The sequence below is a fragment of the Pipistrellus hanaki genome (genome assembly GCF_964339955.1).
Source record: "Pipistrellus hanaki genome assembly, chromosome: 16".
NCBI lineage: Eukaryota > Metazoa > Chordata > Mammalia > Chiroptera > Vespertilionidae > Pipistrellus > Pipistrellus hanaki.
In genome coordinates this window covers 10,956,294-10,975,398 of record NC_140518.1, presented here as the reverse complement: position 1 = coordinate 10,975,398, position 19,105 = coordinate 10,956,294, and the positions used below count along the sequence as shown (strand labels likewise).

At 54.2% G+C, this 19,105-nt stretch overlaps 1 protein-coding gene across 4 annotated transcripts in view; it reads right to left on the bottom strand.

Annotated features, from left to right (window-relative positions):
* Positions 1-360: 360 nt before the first annotated feature.
* Positions 361-19,105, bottom strand: part of ABCC3 (ATP binding cassette subfamily C member 3) — a 39,523-nt gene continuing 20,778 nt past the window's right edge. Inside the window, exons 15-31 of one of the 4 annotated variants that reach the window (XM_084863378.1) lie at positions 18,995-19,061; positions 18,642-18,768; positions 18,389-18,565; positions 12,790-12,957; positions 12,317-12,509; positions 10,982-11,099; positions 10,632-10,779; positions 10,120-10,327; positions 9,243-9,553; positions 8,214-8,413; positions 7,934-8,060; positions 6,925-7,026; positions 6,343-6,489; positions 6,046-6,204; positions 5,278-5,444; positions 2,334-2,528; positions 361-861 (exon numbers count right to left, since the gene is read on the bottom strand). In XM_084863378.1, coding sequence (XP_084719504.1) covers positions 753-861; positions 2,334-2,528; positions 5,278-5,444; positions 6,046-6,204; positions 6,343-6,489; positions 6,925-7,026; positions 7,934-8,060; positions 8,214-8,413; positions 9,243-9,553; positions 10,120-10,327; positions 10,632-10,779; positions 10,982-11,099; positions 12,317-12,509; positions 12,790-12,957; positions 18,389-18,565; positions 18,642-18,768; positions 18,995-19,061 — 2,723 coding nt within the window. In that variant the 3' untranslated portion in view covers positions 361-752. The other 3 variants (XM_084863377.1, XM_084863379.1, XR_014793103.1) reach the window with 3 other exon arrangements.

The following is a 19,105-nucleotide window of genomic DNA, read 5'->3' as shown; positions in this document are numbered from 1 at the left end:
CTTCATCGCTCACCTTTTTATAGTCTCTGCACAGCAGAGCGGGACCTTCTGGCAAGTTCCCAGTGCATTTTGGCTGTGAAGACAATATTTCCAGCCCAAAGCTCTTGGGTCTGAAGTCTTCAGATGGTTCCAGCCATGTAGATGTATAATAAATCCACCTCTGCCTCTCCCCCTTCCTCCCTGCTTCCTCCCGGGGTCCTAACCCCCACACCTGTGGCCAGGCGGAGCCAGCCTGCCCCGGGGTGTGTGTGTGTAAGGGACCACGCCGCTTCACTTCCCCACTGCTCCATTTTTAATGGATTCAGGCCAGCACTCCAGAGTACAGGACTCCGTTCTTAGGGACAGCCTGACCTGGCAATCTTGTTTCAAGAGAAAAAAAGCTTTATTTAAAAAAAAAACAAAAACAATAAAAAGACTTCAGAATAGAAAATAGGAACAGTCATCTAGGGAGGCTGCTCCATGCAGTGATTGCAAGCAGCACCGTGGGTACGTAACAGGAGACTGGGAATCAGGAGATCGGGGACCAGTCTGGGTTCTGCCTCAAACCGTCCGTGACCTTGGGTGCGTCGGGCGCCCCTGGAGCCTCACTCCCTCTTTGAAAGCATTGAGCACGGTCACCCGTGGAACGCTTCATAGGAGCAAATATGGAACAAATGCCCCCAGCCCCCGGGTTTATTCTGCTGACGTGTCTGGTGTCCTTTTCCTTTCTGGAGAAAACCAGGTCAGCCGGGAGGAAACCCCAGGTATGTATGTTAGGCAAGACCAGCGTCCCTGGCCATCCCGTAGAAGATGCCTCTGGCTGCGATGAGGTTGGTTGGAGAATCAAATTCAGCCACTGTCCCTTTGTCCAGGACCAGGACCCTAGCCAAAAAAAACAAGGTGGTCAGGTCTCCGCCAGCCCAGACCGGGCCTCGTGGTCCGACCCCGCCCTTCTGGGTCCTGCTCAGGCCCCGCAGTGACATGCCAACCCTCCCGCTCCCGCCAGCCCGCCCGGCACAGCCGCTACGCCACATGTGCACACTTGCAAGGCGGGCTATTTTAGCCGCTCCGTTTGCTCTCCTAGCAGACGAGGCGGTTTCTGGGATCAAACACCAGGTTCCTATTCATCTCTGTGGGTCGGGGCTCCGAAAGCCTTCCCTAATGAGCCTTTCTCCCGGCCAGGGTCACAGGACCGTGCGTGGGGGAGCCACGGGCCTGAGCGCTGGGCCCTGTGTGCTTCCATCTGCTTTGTGCCGGCTCACAAAGGCACACGGCGGGAAGCCGGGCTGCAGTGAGCCCGGACACTGGAATCTGGGGCTCCGGCTGCAAACCTGCCTGCTGCTGAGGGGCGGAGCTCCCCCACCCACACACACACAGTCAGGCCTCGGCCTGGGACAGATAATCACCGGGTGCACCTGGTGCAGGGCCAACAGACTGGCTCCCAGGGTGAGGCAGGAGTGGAGAGGGCTCTCCCAAGCCTGGGGAGATGCCCCTGGACGGGAGGGCGTAGAACACACTCTGTTTCCCCACCCACGGGATGCCCAGAAACACGTCCTGGGAAGGAGTGTGTCTGTGGTCGTCACTGCCTGGGACTGCCCTCTCCCTTCTCTTTTCCCAGTGGGGTCCTGGGTGGGAGTGGGGAGTAGGGTGGGGCAGGGATGGAACAGACAGAACACAGTGTAGGGCATTCTCAGCTTGGCGCCCTAGCGCCTGGGGCCGTGTGGGGACACTTCTGACACAGGGACAACAGCTGCCCACTGCCCTGTCCACGGCACCGTCTCCACCTCCCCGTGCCCTGTGGGTGTTCATTTTGTGAACGAAGGTCTGGCGGGGGCATCTGCTCTCATCACCCTCCTTCGCCATAGATGTGGGGCCGGGTCCTGCCTCCTTGGCTGCAAGCTGAGCTCCCAGGCCTCCCCGGGGCCAGCCTGCTGGGCCAGCGCGGCTCACTTCCATGAGGCGCCTGAGTCACCCAGCCCCGCCCCCTGTCCTCGGCACCGCACTCTGACACCGGGCACAACGAGGGAATAGGTCACGGTCTCTCTTCTTGGCCCAGCGAGCTGCTCTCTGAAGAAGCCACAGGCTCCAAGGACAAGGCCTCTTGCCTCGTCCTCAGAGGACACGGGACTCGGGAGAATTCCGGGAAGGAGCTGGGGAGGAGAGGAACATTCCCCAGGATCTCCTGCGCTCGGGATGCTTCATGGCATTGGCTCTTCCTCTAGCCCCGAGGGACTGAGGTTCAGGAAGGTTCATCCAATTGCCCAAGGTCACACCTCTCTCCCGTGCTCAGATAACCTTCCCACTGGCCCAGGGGACCCCGCCAGCCCCTCCCTGCTTGGGTCCCAGCGCCCCACCTGGTGTAGTCCATGATGGTGTTGAGCCGGTGCGCAATGGTCAGCACCGTGCAGCTCTCAAACTGGGTGCGGATGGTGGCCTGGATGAGGTCGTCGGTTTCCAGGTCGATGGCGGCCGTGGCCTCGTCTAACACCAGGATTCGGCTCTTGCGGAGAAGGGCTCGGGCCAGGCACACCAGCTGCCGCTGACCCACACTGGGCACGGGGAAGGCAGACGTTACCAACTGGGGACCCCCAACCTGCCCCCAGGCCTCACTCTCTGAACGGTTTCTGTCTCTCCTCTCCTTCCCAATGGCCCAGGACTAACCTCTTTCATTTCTACCTCAGCCCTGACCTCCTGCTGGATGGGGAGTCGGGGTTGAGGTCTGGATAGCAGAGGATTAATGTGGGGCCTCGAGGATAGAGCTCAGCAACACTAACATCTCCAGTCTGTCTCTGGCACCTGGGCACTTCTTTCTTTGCCTTCTTCCTCCTCCTCCCTCAACTAGTGGCACGATGTTTCTCTGCTTCACTCTATCAGTCATTTACACCTTAGTAAGAAATACTCAGATGTCTCTCTCTCTCTCTCTGGATACTTGCCCACAGATGCCATCTTGCTGACCCTAATATCACACAATGCAGAGAGCCTCTCCCGCCCCCATGGGAAATGCAGGCCAGGGCTGTGGGAACGAGGAAGGAGAAGGGCAGGGCAGGACCCGGGGGACTCCCTGTGTCTGGTTGCTGGGGAGCAGGAGGAGAGGCAGAATGCATACCTTCCACCTCTCCCCTTGGAAGCCAGGGCCAGTGAACAAAGCGGGGCTGTGTTCCCAACCACGGAGGCCGCAGCACCCCCACACCCAAGGACAAAAACCGCAGCCCTTCCCAAAGGGGTGAGTCACCGCAGCTCCAGCGAAGGCCAGGCTCCCTCCCTGGCCCATTCCCACAACTAATGACGGTTTTGGCAGCAGCACCAGCTGCCAGATAGAACTCGGGACTGATTGATGGTGGGACTGGCACAGGACACAGGTTATGCTCAAAGCAGAGAGGGAGGTGTAGCCCATCTCTGTCTGAGTCCTGATGGACGTGGGGATGGAGGGGAAGGTGCTGATGGCAAGCAGGAACGGGAGAATGGGCCAAAAAAACAACTCGGGGGCGCGGGGTCTGGACGCTGCGGCTTGCCTGCCAGCTGTGCCCAGCGCGGCTGTCTGAGTGAAATCCCGTTAAAATGCAGTCTCCCTAGGCTGCCTGGGGAGGCAGGGACATCCCGTGGGTGGCTATAATGCACCAGCAACAACAAAGGTTTGGGGCGAAAGCCCTCACTCTCCTGAGTTCCTGCCCCTCCCCTTGCTATCTGAGCCGCTTTGGGCAAATCATCTTATTCTTTGGAGCCAAAGGGCTGCAGGCAAGATTCAATGAGAGAGTGGAGCAACACTAAGTGCTGAGCAAATGTAAAGGTTTCTGTTTGTTTTTGAGGTCTGGGGAGAGTCCAATGGTGTGGGAAAAGTAGAATAATAAGAGTAGGAAGAGCTAGCCCTGGCTGGTTTGGCTCAGTGGATAGAGCATCGGACTGTGGACTGAAAGGTCCAGGGTTCAATTCCCTTCAAGGGCACATGCCCGGGTTGTGGGCTTGATCCCCCGTGGGGGGCATGCAGGAGGCAGCTGATCATTGATTCTCTGTCATCATTGATGTTTCTATCTCTCTCTCCCTCTCCCTTTCTCTCTGAAATCAGTAAATATATATATATATATTTTTAAAAAGAATAAGAATAGCCGAAACTAGTTTGGCTCAGTGGATAGAGCGTTGGCCTGCAGACTGAAGGGTCCCAGGTTCGATTCCCATCAAGGGCATGTACATTGGTTGCGGGCACATCCCCGATAGGGGGTGTGCAGGAGGCAGCTGGCCGATGTTTCTCCCTCATTGATGTTTCTAGCTCTCTATTCCTCTCTTTTCCTCTCTGTAAAAAAATCAATAAAATATATTTTAAAAAAATAAATAAAGATAAAAAAGAATAAGAATAGCTAAATTCCTCAGGGGTGTATTTAGGCTAAGCACAGCCTAATCACAGTGACCCTGAGATTGCTCTGTCCAAATGGAAGCTGTTGAGCACTTGAAGTGTGGCAAGTCTGAAGTGGGATGTGCCATACATGTGAAAACACACGTAGGATTTCCAACTTAGTAAGAAAAACATATAAAATATACCCTAATCACTTTCATGTCAATTACATGTTAAAAAGGTAATATTTTCTACATATCAAGCTAAATAAAATACACTATTAAAATTTATTTCACCTGTTTCCTTTTCCTCTTCTTACTGTGGCTACTAGAAAAAATTTTAACTATGCACACGGAGCTCACATGATATTTTTATTGGGCAGGACGGTGCAAAGAGGTATGGGACTGTTGTCATTTCTATTTTAGCGTGGGAGAAAAGGACGCACAGAAAGGTTAAGTGACTTGCCCGAAATCACACAGCTAGCACCGGGTATGGGATTCTCAAGCTTTTAGACTCAGTAAGAGTAGATTTGTGGCCTTCTTTGCTGCACAGCCCAGAGGCTGGGGATATAAAATCTAAGGCTATAACGAAGCAAAGAAGGAGCTCACTTTCCTAAATTATAGACGAGACTGCATCCATCTGGGGAAATATGATTTGCCTAATGCCCTATAGGTGTCCTCTCACCTGCTTCACAAGTTCAGTCCACATCCCGTCTCCCCGCTCCCCCGGCTAGTATGGCATTGAAAACCTACAGGACACGACTGACTAGGGCTTTGGAATCTCCAAGACCTGGTTCAAATCCCAGGCCTGCCCCAGTTTCCTTCCAAGAGGGGACCATGGACCACCTCTGGGGCTGATGGGAGGAGACAGTGAGATGGTGCCTGCCTGGCACACAAAATATGTTCAAGACAAGCAACGCCCCCGAGGGCACCCAGGCTGAGATGGGGGGTGGGGGCGGAAGGGGCCGTTACCTGAGGTTCTCCCCTCCTTCGGAGCACTGGAAGTCCAGGCCTGCGGGCTGAGAGCTCACAAATGATTTCAGATGGGACAGCTCCAAGGCCCGCCATATGTCTTCCTCCGAGGAATTGCTGAAGGGGTCTAGGTTCATACGCAGGGTCCCCGAGAACAGGATGGGGTCCTGGGAACACAACAGGGTCTTAGAGGGAGGTGGCTTGGGCCCCACAAGGAGTGAGCAGGAGTAAAAAAAAAAAGGGGGATTTGAGGTGGCAGCATCCCCCGCCACACCCCCCCCCTCCCCCGTCCGCAGCCCTCCAGGAGGGAGGCAGTGGCCACGGAGACAGAAAATGCCTGTGGGGAAGTGATAAACCCCAGCTTTGCCCATCACTAAGTCCTCTGCTAAAGCGGGGACCCGCGCGCTAATCTGGCCCTGAAGTGTCCGGTCAGCAGAAAAAAACCCCAGGGGAGCTAAAAGAGGGAAATGTCATTTAGAGCCAAGAAAACAGGAAGCTGGGACAGAACATCTCGGAATCAAGATGCTGGAAGTGGCCCTAGGGTCCTGGCCCCATTTGCTGGCCCAGAAGGTTGCAACACAGGGTCTGATGGGGCCAGGGCCCCTCTGACCCTCCCGGATCCACAACAGGTGGCCGCTCTGTGGCTCTGCTCCTGCTGTGTGGCTCTCCAGCCTTAAGGTCTGGTCTTGCCTTGCGGAACGGGGCTGGGGTCTGCCCCCCCTCCGCAGGGTCACTGGCCAGTGTGGCCCGTCCATGCCCGGTGCGTACCTGGGGGATGATGGTCAGCTGAGAACGCAGGTCATGGAGCCCGATGTCGGCCACGTTGAGGCCGTCGATGCGGATTTCGCCCCCCGCGGCCTCCAGGAGGCGGAATAGGCTGAGGGTCATGGATGACTTGCCAGCCCCCGTGCGGCCCACGATCCCCACCTGGAGGGAGGCCCAGGGATCAGTGGGGACACCTCCAGGACTCCCCAGTAGAGGCCAGCAGACAGCTGGGATGGAGCACCCCTTCTTTTCCCCAAGAGGGGTACAGTCCCGTCCCAGCACGAGACCCCCCAGGCGCACCTTCTCGCCGCCGCGCACGCGCAGACTCAGGTCCTTCAGCACCAGGTCCAGGCCGGGCCGGTAGCGCACGGAGTAATTCCGGAACTCCACCTCGCCCTTCGTGGGCCAGCCTGCAGGAGGGCGGCTGCCCTCCACCACCCAGGGCGCCTGGCAGAGGGAAAGAGGAAGAAGAGTGCAGGTCACACAGCAGGAAGCCAGCCTTGCCTGGAGGCAGGGGAAGCCAGGCTGTCAAAAAGGCAAAGCAGCCCTGGTTGGTGTTGGTCAGTTGGTTGAGGGTTGTCCTGTACACCAAAAGGTCGCCGGTTTGATTCTGGTCAGGGCACACACTCAGGATTCCGGCTTGATCCCCAGTATGTTGCGTGCAGAAGGCAACCAATTGATGTTCCTCTCTCTCCCTCTCCCCCTCCATCTGTGCCTCCCAGCAAAGACCTCTGGTTGATGCTCCATCAGGATTGAATGAATAAATGAACCCATAAGAGCCACCTGAACAGCTGGCTTTGGAGCTATAGGGATGGTGGGCTACTGAGCACCCTTCTCCAGCTCTTCCGGACTCCCCCACCCCAGGTTCGTCCCAGCACCCACCTCGGTCTCCGTCTTGGAGTACTCCTTGACTCTCTCCACAGCCACAATATTCGTCTCCAAGTCTGATAACATCCGTATCATCCAGTTCAGAGAAAATGTCACCTGGCCAAAGGGACTGGGCATCAATAGGGTAACCTCTCCCTCCCCCACCCCCTGCATGGCTTTGGGAGGAGTTCCTCTCCCATCAATGACCCCGGTGGGCCCGGGCCAGTCCATAGGGTGTGCCGCCTAGGGCTCTCGTCACCACTGCAGCGCTGACCGTGACAACGCAGACTTAACCAAGGGCCAGCGGGGCTAGCGTTTCCCGAGCTTTACTATGTCTAAGCCCGGCTTTCCAGAGGACCTTGCTTCGGAGCCAGCGGGTGTGGGGGAAGATCCTGCGTTTCTAACAAGCTCCCAGACGATGCTGCCACAACTGGTCCTGGGACCAGACTCTGTGCGGCAAGGAGTCTTGATAGACACGCAGGATCCCGAGCCCCATCCTGGGCGACTTAGAGCAGAATCCGCATTTTAACAAGCTCTCTCTAGGTGACTCAGCTGCCCAGGACAGTGTGAGAAGAATGTGATTTGCTTCCCAAAGTTCCAGTTGCCAGCGGTGACCTGCCCAACCCCCATCCAGCCCAGGGCCTTTCCCGGCAGGCATGGGAAAGGAGGGGTCTCCCAGCCCTATCCCAGGAGCCGTCAGGGCCGCGGGCCTCCTAGACCGTGTGCTCAGGCAGGACCAGTTCTGTTGGTGGTTCGGGGCCGCAGGCCAAGATAAAGTCTCCAGCACCCCGAGGTGAAGCATCTCCGCCGGCTCTTAGAACATGTTCCTCCCTCCACCAAGGCCTGCTCCCCCAGCAGCACCACCCCCTGCTGTGGGGAGTGGCTCTCCACGCTTGCCTGGAGCTCACCACCCTGTGAGGGGAACCTGGGGCTGGTCCCCACGTGAGCAGAGCGAGGCGGCGCTCGGGAGATGCCCGTGGCACCTGTGTGGCCCTGCCCTGAGCCCGGAGCCCTGCATGCCTACCTGTAGGGCGTAGGACACAGAAAGGCCCACCATCCCCGGACTCAGGCTGCTCCTCCCAATCACAGCGAAGAGTGCGGCAAAGAACACGACAAGGTTCCCCATGAACTCCACTCGGACCCCCAGCCACCTGCAAGGATCGGACAAGGAGGCATTGGGGCAGAAGCGGGGGGTGGGGGGGGCAGGTTTCTGCTTACGGGGAAGGAGGGGCTAGGCCCTGGGACACTGCAGAGAGACCCTGGTGGGAGCTGCTGGAGGAGCGGGGTGGGGAGGAGGCTCTGACCTGTTGGAGGAGATGCTGGGGTAGCAGCTCCTCTGGTTGGTGTCCACCTTCGCATCGCTGATGGCCTCAAAGGCCTGGCTGCGGCCGTAGGCCCGGATGACGCTGGAGCCCGTCACCGTCTCCGAGAAGTGCGAGTACACGGGCGAGCGGCTCACAGACTCCAGCCGCTTCAGTTGCCGCGAGGTGGCCACATAGAAGCGCTGACGGGGGATGGAGAAAGAGCTCGGGGTGAGGACAGTGGAGCCCCAACTCAGCCCTGCAACCCTCTGAAGCATCAACGATGTCTCTCTCTCTCTCTCTCTCTCTCTCTCTCTCTCTCTCTCTCCCCTTTCTTCTCTGAAATCAATAAAAATATATTTTAAAAACCCACAAACAACAAAGAAAAAACCCCATCCATATACACATACGTTTAGAAATGTATAAAACCAAGGGAAGGATAATATGTCTCAAGCTGTTAGCAATATTTTATTTTTATTTATTTATTTTTAAATATATTTTGTTGATTTTTTACAGAGAGGAAGGGAGAGAGATAGAGAGCTAGAAACATTGATGAGAGAGAAACATTGATCAGCTGCCTCCTGCACACCCCCCACTGGGGATGTCCCCGCAACCAAGTTACATGCCCTTGACCAGAATCAAACCCAGGACCTTTCAGTCCGCAGGCTGACGCTCTATCCAATGAGCCAAACCGGTTTCGGCAGCAATATTTTATTTTAAAAATAGCCAGCAGGAACGCGTTCTGGGGCCAGTCACAATTTACAAGGATTTCATTTGATCCCTGCAACAACCCTACCAGGCAGGGTCTGTGATCCTACGTTTTACAGGCGAGGAAAACAAGTGGCAACGAGAGGAAGGAACAGACTACATCCCAACCAAAGCCAGCTGTGACCCTGGGTTCTGCCTTCGCTGGCCTGGCCTGGGTCCTCAGCCCTCACAAAGCCCCGCCCACTCAAGCGCCCGCCCTCCTGACAGCCACGCCTCTGCCCCCCTCCCCCGCCCTCCCTGCCCCACCCTGCCCTCCCTGAGCACCTGCACCAAGATGTAGAAGGCAGCCAGAGGCAGGGTGACCACGGCGAAGAGCGGCGTGCTGGCCACGATGACCACGAGGGTGGAGATGGAGGTGTAGAAGGAGCTCAGCAGCATGAGGATGGTGGGGGCCAGGGCCTCGTCGATGACGCAGATGTCCTTGGAGAAGCGGTTGAGGATGCGGCCGGACGGCGTGGTGTCGAAGAAGGACTGCGGCGAGCGCATCTTGTTGTGCAGCAGCGTCTGGTGGAGCAAGCACGCAGCCCTGACGCAGCCCACGACCATCATGATGGACGACAGCACCACCAGGAGCCCTGTGGGGGGCGGCAGAGGGGCACTCACTCCTCTGGGCGGGGTGTGGGGGGGTGTGGGGGGTGTGGGGTGGTGGTGGTGGTGGTGGTGGGGGGGGGGGTGGTGGTGGTGGTGGTGGTGGGGGTGGTGGGGGTGGTGGGGGTGGGGGTGTGGGGTGGGGTGGGATTGCAGGGAGGGGCTAGGCGGGCTCAGAGGCAGGTGGACACTAGAGCGGGGAGGGAGGCATTGGGGCTGGGCCATGGCTGTGATGGTGAAGGGAAGGGCATGGTGTGGGGCCGTGGTTAGCACACTGGGGCTTGAGAGCCACATGCGGCTCTCTGGCCCCTTGAGTGTGACTCTTCCACAAAATACCACGGCCTGGGCGGGTCTATTTTGAAGAAGTGGAGCTAGAAGAAGTTTAAGTTAAAAAAAAATTGGTTTTCCAAAGAGATTTCAATCGTTGTACTGTTGATAGTTGGCTCCTGTGGACTAAGGAGTTTGCCGACCACTGGATTGGGGGACCCTGCACCTCAGGGGTGAGAAAGGGGGGGCTCCTGGAGTCCCTTCCCGGTAATCTCTGCAGGCTCACCTTGCAGAATGCCCAAGGAGGCATAGACACCCAGCCTCTGGGTAGTGCTGTTCCGTCGGCCGTCCTCCGTGGCCTCGTTGGTCCAGGCACTGAGCCACATGTTGGCTCCGATGGCAGCTGCGCTTTGCCCCGCGTACAGCAGACAGATGACCAGCGTGGTGCAGAGCCCCACAGCCCGGGCATAATCCCAGAACACGCTCAGCTTCACCTGCACGGCCGCGGGGGTCAGGGACAGAGGATGCCTGTGAGCCCCAGGAGCAGGGGTCTTCAAACTACGGCCCTCGGGCCACATGCGGCCCGCAGAAGAGTCTGATCCGGCCCGCCAGGGTTTTTGGGCAGTGAGCGCAGCCGAGGTGTTACAGTAGGAATTAGTAGTTCATATAGTCCGGCCCTCCAGCTCTCTGAGGGACCGTGATCTGGCCCCCACTTTAAAAAGTTTGAGGACCCCTGCCCAGGAGGGGTGCTGGGGACCCGCCCATCCTCCCCGGGCCCTCCCCGTCCACCCTGCTCACCTTGCCCGTCTCCATCTTCTCCTCTTCAATCAGCGTCCCGTTTGCCTTCGCCTCTGCCGCCTGCGCTAGCTTTTCCGCCGGCCCCAGGCGCCGCCGGGGCACAGGCCGGCCCTGGCCCTCCCCCTCCGAGGACATGGTACTCAGCTGCCTGTGGGGGCAGCTGGTCAGGCCGCGAGAGGAGGCCTCTGACTCACCCACAGGACAGGGCCCCAGGAGGAGGAGGCGGGCAGCCGCAGAGGCCCAGGGTGTGTGTCGGGGAGGATGCCCATCCACCTGTACCCCCCCCCCCGGCAGGGCGCGGGGAGCCCGGACCCAGCGTCCCAGGAGGCCTCGCGCTCCCGGGAGCTCACCTCATAAACTGCTTCTGGACCTCATAGAGGACCGGCTCGTTGTCCATCAGGTCTGTGTGGCTGCTGAGCGTGTCTTCAATCAGCAGCACCTCCTCATCGTCCGCCTCCTCCAAGGCTGCTGCTGCGGGGGAGGAAGGAGACAGAGGTCTGCTAGCTCCCTACCGGGCCCATCTCCACTTCAAGGAAGGAGCCTGAATGGCAAGCCTGAGCTCAGGAAGACGAGAGGGGTTGAAAGGGCAGCAAGAACAAGAACGACAGAAATAAGTGACCGATTCTGTGTTGGAAAAGGAAAAGGGCAGCAAGAAAGACGTAGCTGAGGCCACAGGGGAAACTCCCCCTCAGGGGCTGTGGAGAAAGCGACTCCAATGTGAGGGTTAGGAGCGTGGGCTGTGGAGTCAGACCGGCTGCGCTTCCTCCCATCCTCACTGCCTGGCTTTCGGCAGGCATGGGAGACGGGATAATAATAGTACCCACTTCATCATGTCGTCGTGAGAACTAAAGGAATGGATGTGTGTCAAGTGCTTAGCAAGGGGCAGAGCCCTCAGGGACTGCTCACGGCGTGTGAACGGCACACACAGCAGCAGGCAGGAAAACCCCGGGGGAGGCCAGTGAGCCAGCCCGGAGTTTGGGGTTGGGGAGCTGAGACTGGACGACAGGGGGCGAGGATCGGGGGTGTGCCATGAGCCCTGGGACTTCAGTATGTTTGATGAGGCCCTGGCTGGTTTGGCTCAGCGGATAGAGCATTGGCCTGGGGACTGAAGGGTCCCAGGTTCGATTCCAGTCAAGGACATGAACCTTGGTTGCGGGCACATCCTCAGTGGGGGATGTGGAAGAGGCAGCTAATTGATGTTTCTAACTTTCTATCCTTCTCCCTTCCTCTCTGTAAAAAAAAAAAAAAAAAAATTAAAAAAAATCAATAAAAGATATTTTTAAAATGTTCAAGGAGGACAGAAATTTTTCTATTTGTTCACTGCTATCCCTCAGTGTCTAGAATCGGGCTCGGCCTTAGTCATTGCTCAATAAATACGTGTTCATAAATAAATGACATAGGAACCAAACCATGGATCCAGGAAACAGCCTGGGCCCTTATGCCCCTTTGACACCTGGGAAAACAGAGGCTCTGAGGGCGCCCAGTTAGGGAAGGGGAAGAGGAGGGACTGGCAACGTCCGGTTCCCTTTCCCTCCTGGTGATGTCTGACCATCACACAGCGGGTCCATGTTCCCGGGACCTCCCTTGCACAGCATTGGGCCAGTCCACAGACCCTCAGAGACCCCGAGGCGGCGGCGGGGGGGGTGGTGCTGGGAGGGCACAGGGAAAGAGAGGGCCAGGGGTACCGGTCCTGCTGTTCTCCTCCAGGTGCTCCTCGCCCTCATCCGGCGCGTAGTTGTGCAGGAAGTTGGCAAAGGAGCCGTTGCGCTGCAGGAGGGCTGGGTACGTGCCCACCTCGGACACCTGCCCATCGGCGAGCACAACGACGAAGTCTGTCTGGGGCAGAAAGCTGATGCCGTGGGTCACCAGCACCCGAGTCTGGGGAGAAGGCAGGGGCCGTCACTCCCACAGCCCTCAGCACGCCCCCAACCACAGGCATAGGGCCCCAGAGTGAGGGTGAGGAACCCATGTGCCAGGGAGTCCGGGCAGACACATTGGGGACTCACCCCGTGCTCACCACAGCCAGCTCAGTGCCTTTGGGCTGTGAGCTCCCATCCCACACTCCTGCTTCTCACATCCCCGCACCTCCAAGTCTCACCCAAACCCCTTGGCCTCCACCAGATCTCGCCTCAGCCCCTCAGCCTCCCGGAGGCCTTACCTTGCCGGCCAGCACGCCTTCCGGCCCGATGACCTTGTCAAAGATGTGTTTGGCCACGTGGGAGTCCACGGCTGACAGCGGGTCATCCAGCAAATAAATGTCGGCATCGCTGTAAACGGCTCGGGCCAGGCTGACCCGCTGCCGCTGGCCCCCAGACAAGTTGATGCCCTGGATGGGGGAGAGAGGAGGGAGGTGGGTCCCAGGAGGAAGGGGGTCAGAACAAGGGCCCTCATAATCAATAAAATTAAAAAATAGATAAATAAATAAAAAGTAAAAAAAAAATAGAAGAGCTCTGAAAAATAAAACCATTATTCTTCTTAATTCATATAGGGAGAAACAAGAGAAACAAGAAGGCAAGTAAATTGCTGAGTTACCTATCCAACTAAGAGTTAGAGAGCCCTAACTGGTTTGGCTCAGTGGATAGAGCATTGGCCTGCAGACTGAAGGATCCCAGGTTTAATTATGGTCAAGGGCATGTACCTTGGTTGTGGGCACATCCCCAATAGGGAGTGTGTAGGAGGCAGCTGATTTATGTTTTTCTCTCATCGATGTTTCTAACTCTCTATCCCTCTCCATTCCTCTCTGTAAAAAAGTCAATAAAATACTATATAAAAAAAAGAAAAAGAAAGAAAATAAAAGAACAAGGGCCCTGTCCATTGTCGTTCAGCAAGGCATGCCTCTGAATTCACATTTCACATGCCTGGTCCTGTCTCCATGATGCTGTGAGGTCACGGAGAGAGGGTGGTGGCTCTCGGAGTCCTCCTGGGACACGCGGGGACTTCCTGCCTTCCTTGCTCCATCACCCTGCCCAGCTGGTTCCCCGCCTGCCGCCTCCCGCTCTGGGAAGCTGGAAATCCCCAGGCGGTCCCTAGTGGACCTGTGGCTCTTCTGTCACCCAGCCAGTTTGCAGGTGACTTTCATAACAATGAGCTCATTTGGTCCTCAGGTCATTCCTTCCAGGGAGGGGCTGTTAGCCCCACTTTCTAGATGGAGAAATGAAAGCCCAAGGTGGTAATGACTTTGTCCGGGTTCCTGAACAATGAAGGTCAGAAGCAAAGACAGAAACCCAGCAGCAACATCAGAATTCATCAACCCTGACATCATTCAGGTGCCAGCGGGGAGGTGAGATCTCTCCTTAAAGCCAGGAGGGGGAAACTGATGCAGACAGCAGCAAGGCTGGGCCCAGAGGGCAGACCCCAGGGTACAGCCTGCTTTCCTCCCACCAGCTTTCCTCATCCTTCCAGCCCAGCTCTTAGGGGTACCCCGAGAAACTGAGGCGAGCAGGTGTTGGATGGGAGCTGGAGGGGAGAATCAGGTGCAGTGACTGAGGCATGTGAGAATGCCTGCATTCAACCAACCAGTCTTTCCTGAGTGTCTACTATGTGCTGGGCCCTAAATCAGGTATGTGTGGGGGAGGTCAGAGTGGGTCCAAACGAGATAGGAAGGAGGAGTTGTGTCAGAGAGGAGGAGGTCTTCTTTGGGTTCCTATGACCTTGAACTCCTACTTTCCTCTCCCCTCTGCTCAGGCTCAGGTCCTCATCATTTCTCCAAACCGCCAGGAGGGCCTCCTCACTGGGCCCTGTGCCTTTGGGTCCTTCCACACTGCACCCAGAGCAGCTCTTCAGTTGTCCCAACTTAAACCCTTCATTCACAAAGTGAATATCAAGGCAAATAATGAGCCCTGGCCAATACTCTCAGTGGTTAGAGGATCAGCCCCCACATAAAAGAATCACAGGTTTGATTCCCGGTTAAGGGCAGGTTCAATCTCCGGCCTCAGTTAGGATGGATGCGAGGGCAACCAATCTCTGTGTCTCTCTCACATCAATGTTTCTCTCTCTTTCTCTCCTGCCTACTCCCTTCTACTCTCAATAAAAGTCAATGGAAAAATATCCTGGGGTGAGGATTTAAAAAATAATAACAACAACAAGTGCTGGCCGTTGTGGTTCAGTTGGTTGGGCATTGTCCTGTGCACCGTGAGGTTGCCAGTTTGATTCCTGGTCAGGGCAGATGCCCAGGTTTCAGGCTCATTCCCTAGTCAGGGGCATGCAGAAGGCAGCTGATAGATGTCTCACTCTCACATCAATGTTTCTCTCTCTCTCTCCCTCTCCCTTCCTCTCTAAGGGATCAATAATTAAAAAAAAAAAAAGAAGATAAATAACAATGATACTGGATTATAATCCATTGGATCAAATAAGAATCTTGAGCCCATATTGATATAAAGAAATTAATGAATAAGTAAAAAAGACAAAGGAGGAGAAAGCTTTTTATTAGAGTCAAATGCCAACTAATAACTATAGAATGAATGGAGCTAGAAAGTTAGTATTTGGCAAACACTGACTCAGGCGAGAATCATAGTAAACACTGACTCAGGCGAGAATTCATCAGTGAAAGTTTTGAAATAAAATGATCAATGAAAAGACATGCCCTCAGTCAAGTGATCAAAGTTAACACTGTTAATAAGTAGATATCACGTGCCTCCTAATACGGTGTACCAAAGAGGACATAATATTACTCCTTTAGTAATTCCCCAAAAAATATACAATCTGCATCTAACTGTGTTCAAATTGAGAGACATTCTACAAAATACAGGCCTATACTTTTCTGAATTGTCAAGGTCCTAAAAGACAAAGACTGAGGAATCATCCAGATTGATAGAGAATAGAGAGATATGACAAGTAAATGCAATTCATGATCCCGGATTAGATCCTAGCCCAGGAAAGAAAATAGCTAAAAAAAGACATTTCTGGGACAAATGATGACATTTGAGTACAGACTGTGAATTAGATAGTAATATTATATCAATGTTAAAATTTCTGGATTTTGGTCATTCATCAATGGTTATATAAGACAATGCCACTGTTGTGAGGAAATATAGGCTCAAATCTTTAGTATTAAAAACAAAACAAAGAGTGCCTGGCCAGTGTAGCTCAGTGGATTGGGCGTTGATCCATAAACCAAGAATTCACTGGTTCAATTCCCAATTCCTGGTCAGGGCACATGTTCAGGTTGTGGGCTCGGTCCCCAGTGGGAGGCCTGCAGGAGGCAGCCGATCGATGATTCTCTCTCATCATTTTTGTTTCTATCTCTTTCTTCCCCCCCTTCCTCTCTGAAATCAATAAAAATACATTTCTTTAAAAAGAGTTAAAACTTTTAGAAGAAAGCATAGGGGAAAGTTTCATGACATTGGATTTGGCCATGATTCTAGAATATGACACCAAAAGCATGGGTAACAAAAGTAAAAATAGATAAGTTGGATTATATCAAAATTAAAAACTCTGTGTGAAAAGACACAACAGAATGAAAAGGCAACCCACAGAAGAAAATATTTGTAACTCATATATCTGATAAGGGGCTAAAATCCAGTACAGTAAGTCCTCTCTTATTGTAAGTCACTATGACTTTAAGTTAAATGACATATGATGAAACCAATTGATATAATCGATGTAAATAAGAGCTAAGTTCCTACAGGATGTCATCATGCCATAACAGAATAACACTGAATGAAATAGTATTATTTGGGGACCCTCCTGTATACATAATGAGCTCCTACAACTCAACAAAGGAACAACTTGATCAAAAAATGGGCAGAGGACTCAAACAGACATTTTTCCAAAGAAGATACACAAATGGCCAATAAGCACATGAAAAGATGCTCTGCATCACCACACCCCAGTAGAATGGCTACGATAAAAAACCAAACACAACCCCTCTCCCTCCCAAAAGCCACAAGTGCTGGCCAGGATAGGCGTTGGAATCCTTGTGCACTGTTGGTGGGAATGTAAAATGGTGCAGCCACTATGGAAACGCTATAGCAGTTCCTCAAAAAAATAAAATAGAATTTTCATATTCTCTAGCAATTCCACTTCCGGGAAATAATCAAAAGAACTGAAGGAAGGTTCTCAAAGAGATATCTGCACGCCCATCTTCACAGCAGTATTATTCACAATGGCTAAAAGGTGGAAGCAACCCAAGTGCCCACTGAAAAATGGATAAACAAAACGTGGTCTAAACATACAATGGAAGATTATTTAGCCTTAAAAAGGAAAGAAATAAAAAATTTTTAATTGATTTTAGAGAGAAAGGGAGAGGGAGGAAGAGATAGAAACATCAGTGATGAGAAAGAATCATCGATTGGCTGCCTCCTGCAGGCCCCCCGCTGGAGATTGAGCCCACAACCTGGGCATGTGCCCTGACTGGGAACTGAACCGTGACCTCCTGGTTCATAGGTTGATGTGCAAACACTGAGCCACACTGTCCGGGCAAAAAGGAAAAACATTTTGACAGGTGCTATAACAGGAATATACTTGAGAATGCTAAGTGAAATAAGCCAGTCACACAAAAAAGACGCTAAATGATTCCATTTATACGCTGTACCTGGAGGAGACAAATGCATAGAGACAGGGAGTAGCAAAGTGGCTGCCCAGCGCCGGGGAAGGAGCAGGAGGCGGAGCTGTTGTTTAATGGGTATGGAGTTTCAGTTTTGCAAGATGAAAAGAGTTCTGGAGATGGATGGCTATACAACATGAGTCCACTGAAAAATGGCGAGGATGGTAAATTTTATGTGCCATGTGGCAATAATTAAAAACAAACTAAAAAACAAACGTTCACTGATAGCCCAGGGTTTTTAGGTAAATGTCAAAACCTTAACCAAGGTCTGCAAGGCTCTGCCTTGCGCTGTACCCTTCCCCTGCCCTCGGCCTCCCCTTCCTAACTAGCCTGTCCACATTCCTCAGCTCACACCTTCAAAGGCTTCCCATCCCTCTTGGTAAAAGCCACCATCCTTATGGTGGCCTGCAAGGCACTGTGTGAAACAGCCGCCTGGACACCTCACTGACTTTATCTCCCCCTCCTATCCCTGCTCACTCCTTTCCTCCTGGCCTCCTTGCTGGTCCTTATGTGCCTGATCCCATTCCTGCCTCAGGGGCTTCGCACTTCCTGCTCTCACTGCCTCTAAGGCCTCCCCTCCTCCCTCCCCACGAGCTTCAGGTCCCTAGACGTGGCCCCCCCCCCTTTATTCAAATTCCAGTTCTCACTGAGGCTTTCTCCATTTCCATACCCTTTCTCTGTTTCGTTCTTTCCCCCTTAGCATTTACCTAAAATATTACATATTTCACTTATTTATTGTGCTTATTATCTCTCTCCCCCACTAGAAAGTAAGCTATATGAAGGCAGAGATGTGAGACTGGTAGAGTCACTTCTGTGTAATATTGCCTGGGGAATAGGTGTGTGTTAAAATCTGGTGAATGAAAGAGTGTGTAGATGAATAGATGAATGAGAGCTCTTCTTCCTCAGCTGTTAAGTTTGGCTCAAAAAGTGATGCTTTTCCTTATGCAGTATTCCCCTCCCTGCCCTCCCTTCCCCTGCTCAGGCCTTCAGCCTGGCGGCAGGCGTTCTACAGCCCCCACCCGTTCACAAGTGGGCCTCTCCCATTAATGGATCCGTTTCCCCAGTGCCTAGCACAGAGCTAGACATGATATATTTACACGGATGTGTGAATGAATGAATGAATGAATGAGTGCATATATGGGCCTGGGCTGGGGTGAGGTGGGCAGTTGTATATGCCGACTTCCCAGGGGATGTGAGGCTATGGACCATGTACCTTCTCTCCAATCTCTGTCTTGTCCCCGCCAGGCAGCACCTCCAGGTCGGCTAGCAGGGCACAGGCCTCCAGGGTCCGCTGGTAGCGCTTGGGGTCCAGGGCTTGGCCGAAGAGCACATTGTCCTGCAGAGTGCAGTTCTGGATCCAGGCCTGCTGGGGCACGTAGGCCACGGAGCCCTGGCCACGGGAGAAGCCCAAAGTTACCGGGGGAGTCCGCCAAGCTTCCCTTCCCAGGAGTCCCTACCCCGCTCACCTTCACATGCACCTTGCCTTCCAGCTTCTCCATCTCTCCCAGGAGGGCGGACACCAGGGAAGACTTTCCGCAGCCCACGGGCCCTACCACGGCCACCAGGGCCCCTTTGGGCACCTGGATGTCGATGCTGGGAGACAGGAGCCCAGTCAGAGACAAAGATCAGGTGTTTGATTCCCGACCTTCCACCTGGAGACCCAAACCCTTCCTTCTTCCAGACACCGCCCTGGCCATGGAGGCTGTTCCTGCTTTCCCGGACAAAGACTTGGGGGTAGGGTCGGGGGCAGGTTTTGCTATTTATTGATCTGAATTTTGGCCCCCTCTAGGCAGCTAAGAAGGGTGGGAGAAGCTGGTACCTGTGCAGGGTTGGGGGCAGGTCCTGGGCCCAGGTGAAGGTGCCATTGTCTATAGTGACTGCATAGCCTGGGAGGGTCAAGGGTTGCAGGGTCAGGGGAGTGGGGCAAGTC